This window comes from Vicia villosa, linkage group LG6, assembly GCF_029867415.1.
Source record: "Vicia villosa cultivar HV-30 ecotype Madison, WI linkage group LG6, Vvil1.0, whole genome shotgun sequence".
Taxonomy (NCBI): Eukaryota; Viridiplantae; Streptophyta; class Magnoliopsida; order Fabales; family Fabaceae; genus Vicia; species Vicia villosa.
In genome coordinates this window covers 30,650,503-30,655,867 of record NC_081185.1, presented here as the reverse complement: position 1 = coordinate 30,655,867, position 5,365 = coordinate 30,650,503, and the positions used below count along the sequence as shown (strand labels likewise).

At 36.7% G+C, this 5,365-nt stretch overlaps 1 protein-coding gene across 1 annotated transcript; it reads left to right on the top strand.

The window, feature by feature from the left end:
• The first annotated feature begins 339 nt into the window (after nt 1–339).
• LOC131611403 (uncharacterized) lies at nt 340–5,365 on the top strand. Its single transcript, XM_058883432.1, has 4 exons — nt 340–748; nt 1,793–2,068; nt 2,542–2,679; nt 3,170–5,365. Exons 1-4 carry the CDS (start codon nt 455–457, stop codon nt 4,724–4,726), a joined length of 2,265 nt encoding a protein of 754 aa, XP_058739415.1. The 5' UTR covers nt 340–454; the 3' UTR covers nt 4,727–5,365.

Sequence of the window (5,365 nt, the reverse complement as noted above, 5' to 3'; positions counted from 1 at the left end):
TTTTCTAAGTAATATTAATATTTATATAAAAAAAATATTGTTGATTTAAATACTTTTTATATAAAAAATGATATAAATTATATAATTTATATAAAAAAAGTATATTGTTGATTTTTTTATCATTTTAAAAATAAACGTGCATATCATACCTAGACTATTTTACTAGTTTTTAATTAACGTTTCTAAATATAAATGATTTTCTAAAAAAAATTTTTTTATTAAAAATTAGTTTTAACTCGCAAAATGAAACACACTACACTCGTAAAGAAAATTGAATGTTACTAGTATTAAATTAACAAACAGTCAACTGTATTGTATCTCACTATAAATAATCAACCATTCTCTCTCTTCGTCTTCCTCACTCCCTGGCGCTTCTTTCTTTCAATTTTTCTTTTTATCAATTCTCACATCGTGTACCAGAAAAAAAAGAGCGATTCAACCTCCCTATACCGACATGTTTTCTGCAAAACAGATTTTTCCGGTAGACTACGAAGGCCAAGTCTCGCGTCGCCTTCTAGAAGCTTCTCATTCCGGCGATCTGTCTTTGGTCCTTGACTGTATTTCCGATCCCTCAGTTGACGTCAATTTCGTCGGTGCCGTCAATTTAAAAACTAGAAGCTCAGAGCTAGTTCTGGTTCCCGAATCATCCAGCCAGGTCAGCTTCGGGTTCAAGGAATTTGTCTCTGACGTTACGCCTCTTTTCCTTGCTGTTCATGCCGGAAATGCTTCACTCGTCAGGAAGTTACTGGTAATATGACCAATGAAACGCTAGTTTTCTCCTCATTCATCTCTTTTATTGAATTTTTGTTGTTGTTATTGTTTGTTTGTTACCAATGCATTTTCTCATCAGAATGTGATTATATTTAATTTATTTATTTTTTTAAATTATTACCGGTGTCTCCGTGTCAGTGTTGAGTGTTGTTGGAGGTGAGGTGTTTGTGCTTCATTTCATAGAAAGTTAGAAGATGAGAAAGAATAGCTAATTCAAAACGGTCTCACTCTATTCTTTCTTGTTTTGATTTCCAAAGAAATAACTGTTTTTTAATTATATATGTATCTTATGATCTTTAATTTTTTTTGAAACTAAAGAGAATTTAATCTTGAAAGTTACGGGGGGAAGAAAAAGTAACATCTATTTTGAATTTTCTGAAACCTTCCCGTTTAATTATCTTGTGTTACACTTTTATTTATGGTGATTGGTCCCCACTTAACTTTTTCTCCCTTTCTATTGTTATAGTTTGTCTTTAACATTATTATTATATGTCCCCTTTTCCTCATGACATTTTTCTATTTTTCACTTCTTACTAAATCTAAAGCTAGGCTTGGAAATATTCAAATGAAGACACCCACACCCCCACACATACTTCTCTTTAACTCTCCATGTTTTCTATGGATTCAATTGATTAAAAAAAGGGTGAATTGTAAGGCTCGGAGATAAGAAATACGCATTTAATTTGGATACCTTCATTGATTATAGTGACATAGCCTCACACATTTTGAGACTTGATATAGCATGGTGCATCCCACTTTAGGCCCCACTCACATAAAATTAGAAAAATGATGATAAAAAATTTCTGATTGGTTTTGGTTCACTTTAATCTTCTGATTTACTTAGAGTGACACTTTTAGTCTGTTAACTAATTTAAACGCATAGTTAACTGCGAAAAAGTAAAGAAAGAAGAAAACAAAATCAATTGAAATGTGGAAGGCATTCTAAATGAATAAGAAGTTCTTGATATCTGACCATGTTGCTACGATGTTGTATTCTTACTTATTTTTTATGGTATGACAGAGTGTGGGAGCTGATGTAAATCAAAAGCTCTTCAGAGGCTTTGCAACTACTGCAGCAGTGAGGGAGGGCCACATTGATATTCTTGAGATCTTAATTAAATCAGGGGCATCACAGCCAGCTTGTGAAGAAGCTCTTATAGAGGCAAGCTGTCATGGACAAGAAGGGTGCGTGGAATTGCTCATGAGCTCTGATTTGGTCCGACCTCATATTGCTGTACATGCACTTGTGACCGCATGCTGCCGGGGGTTTGCCGACGTGGTTAAGACACTTATAAAGGTACGTGTTCTGCTGCAGCATGGTTCTAGATATTTTGTAATGACAACTGTTAACTGATATCAGCATCCGCAATTGCATGGTTGCTATTATCTGGCACATTAAGAGGTTAGCTCCATGCTAATTTCTTCTTCCTAGAGACTTCCCTACGAGTTACAGTCAACAAATCCTCACATAATAATATTACTCCCTCCATTCTCATTTATAAGCAAATTTTACTTTTTAGGTTCATTGAATAAACGATGTATTTAGACTATATATAGATTAGATACATTAATTATTTAATGAATCTTAAAAGTAAAAGTTGCTTATAAAAGATAATGGAGGGAGTACAAAACTACTGCCACCTTTGAGTATTATTTAGCTGTCTTCATCTATAGACTTTTAAATAGACTTTTATTGGTAAATTTAACGTACACTTATTGGTAAATACTTGGTGTAATATGCTAAATTTGAGATCTCTTTTTCAACGGCAGTGTGGTGTGGATGCAAGTGCGACAGACCGGGTGCTTTTAGAGTCACTTACGCCTTCTCTCCATACAAATGTGGATTGTAATGCACTAGTTGCAGCTGTAGTTCATAGGCAGGTCCATGTTGTCAGTTTGCTCCTTCAGGTAAACTTTTATCTTGACCCCCTTCAAGTCTTCGATTACCAGTACAGTTTGGTTTAGTTTGCGAGAATATTTCACACATCTCTGCAGAATCCTAGTCATGTACAGCCAATATATTCTTGCTCTTGTAATTTTCCATTTGTGAACTATGGTCTGTTACATTTTTCAAACAAATTATAGTTTTTCTAAATAATTCCCATCAAACTCTAATCATCATGTAAGAACTAAGAAGTCAGTGACCTCATCTGGTTAAAGCTGAAAATTTTGTCATCAGTCTGCCAAGGCAGCGATCTCTTTTAATGTCGTTAGGCCGGTTCTACAGCCAAACAGAAATTTAGAAAACATAAAATCTGATCTTCATTGTTAATGTTAAATATTTGATTAGTTAACTCTGCTGATAGTCTCATAATTGCATCAATCTTCTCACAAACTATCTTTTAATTGTTAAATGCTAATTGAGCCTCACAAGAATTTTTTTACAAATGAACTACAGAATGGTGCTACGACAGAGTTTGAAGTAAGGCTTGGAGCTTGGTCATGGGACACTTCAACTGGTGAAGAACTCCGTGTGGGTGCTGGACTGGGAGAACCATATGGTATCACCTGGTGTGCAGTTGAGTATTTTGAAAATAGTGGTGCTATATTAAACTTGCTCTTGCAATATGTTCCCTCAAATATTTGTCACCATGGAAGAACCATTCTACACCATGCTATCCTCTGTGACAATGTCGAGGCTGTTAGGATACTCTTAGAATGTGGTGCGAATGTGGAATCCCTAGTCAAAACAACCAGCAAGATCGAGTACCTTCCTATACACATGGCATCTCGTCTAGGCTTACCAGCAATAATTCAATGCCTTATTGATTTTGGCTGTGACTTGAATTCTTTAACAGATTCTGGTGACACTGCTCTGATGATTTGTGCAAAATATAAGCAAGAGGAGTGTCTTAAAGTACTAACAAGGGCTGGTGCTGATTTTGGCTTGGCGAATATTGCATGTCAATCTGCAAGTTCACTTGCCGAGTTGTACAAGTGGTCTCATGATTTTCAACAAGCAGTGTTGAGTGTGATTAAAAACGGCAAGATACCCAAATCCAGCAATACTTCCATATTTTCCCCTTTGATTTTTGTATCCAAGGCAGGAGATACTGAAGCATTGAAAACTGTCATTGAATCGGGAGAATTTGATCTTGACTATCAAGATGACAGTGGTTTCTCAGCGGTTATGCATGCAGCCGTGAAAGGTCATGTTGAATCATTTCGATTGCTTGTATATGCCGGAGCCGATGTAAAGCTATGCAATAAGTCTGGTGAAACAGCGATAATGTTATCTGAATTGAATAATAACTGTGATTTATTTGAAAAGGTCATGCTCGAATTCACACTCGAAAAGGGTAATCAAAATAGCGGTGGCTTCTATGCTCTTCACTGTGCAGCTCGTCGTGGGGATTTGGATGCTGTTACACTGTTGACCAACAAAGGTTTTGATGTCAATGTTCTAGATGGAGAAGACTACACTCCGCTCATGTTAGCTGCAAGGGAAGGCCATGCATCCATTTGTAAGGTTTTAATTTCATATGGTGCTCATTATAATGCTAAAAATACAAGAGGTGAAACTGCACTTTTACATGCAAGGAAATTCGGTGGAGGGAAAAACGATGCAGAGGATGTTCTACTAGATGAATTTGCTCGTAAATTGGTAATAGATGGTGCCTACGTTCAGAAACACACAAAATGTGGTAAGGGCACCCCACATGTAAAACAACTACGTATGTTGGGTTCTGCAGGTGTTCTTTGTTGGGGTAAGTCAAGCAAGAGAAATGTGGTGTGCTGTGAGGCAGTGTTAGGGCCAAGCTCCACATTGCATAGAAATAGAAATAGGTACAACAAAGGTGATGCAGTAGAACCTGGAATGTTTAGGGTGCTTACAAATAAGAACAGGGAAGTGCATTTTGTCTGTGAGGGAGGGTTTGAAGCTGCTGAGCTTTGGGTGAGGGGCATTAAACTTGTAACCAGAGAGGCTATTTTTCATAAGCAGAGAGACATGTAAGTTGTAGCATCAATTTGATAGTAGGATGTATGTATATAGGTGTTTCCTGCTTGAGGCAATACTTCATTTCGAAGTATTTTTAGTCACATTTTTGTATTGTAAAGATTTTGATCCGTTTTTGGTGTGTCGAGAGCTCACAAAATTCATGAAATTACAGTAACATTTTAGATAAACTAAATATATAAAGCTTGTAACACTACAATCAAATCAATTCACAAGACATAGATAAAGAAAATTATAACTACTCTTTAGTCGCTCTTTAGTCTCAGCCAAGGGCGGTTCTAAGGCCTGGCTACCCTGGGCAACTGTCCAGGCTCTAGTCCAATTAATTTTTGAAATCAGAAGTAAAAACAAATAAAAACGGCAAATTATATGTAAAAGAAAGCATTTGGAATGAAGAAGACAAGGAGAAGAACGGAGTGAAAAAGTACAACGCCGTCGAAATTTTGAAACGTGACAACACCGACTCCACCGAGAATTGCTCTGCAGCATCACCACAGACACACCGTTGAAACTCCCTCTCTTTCGGTCACAGCTCCGCTCCGCCATCGGTGAGTGAGACTTGCTCTCCCTATCTCACCTATCATCTTTGTTCTGCTTATTTCTGTGAAATTTGAGCCACAATGTTGTGAAATTTGG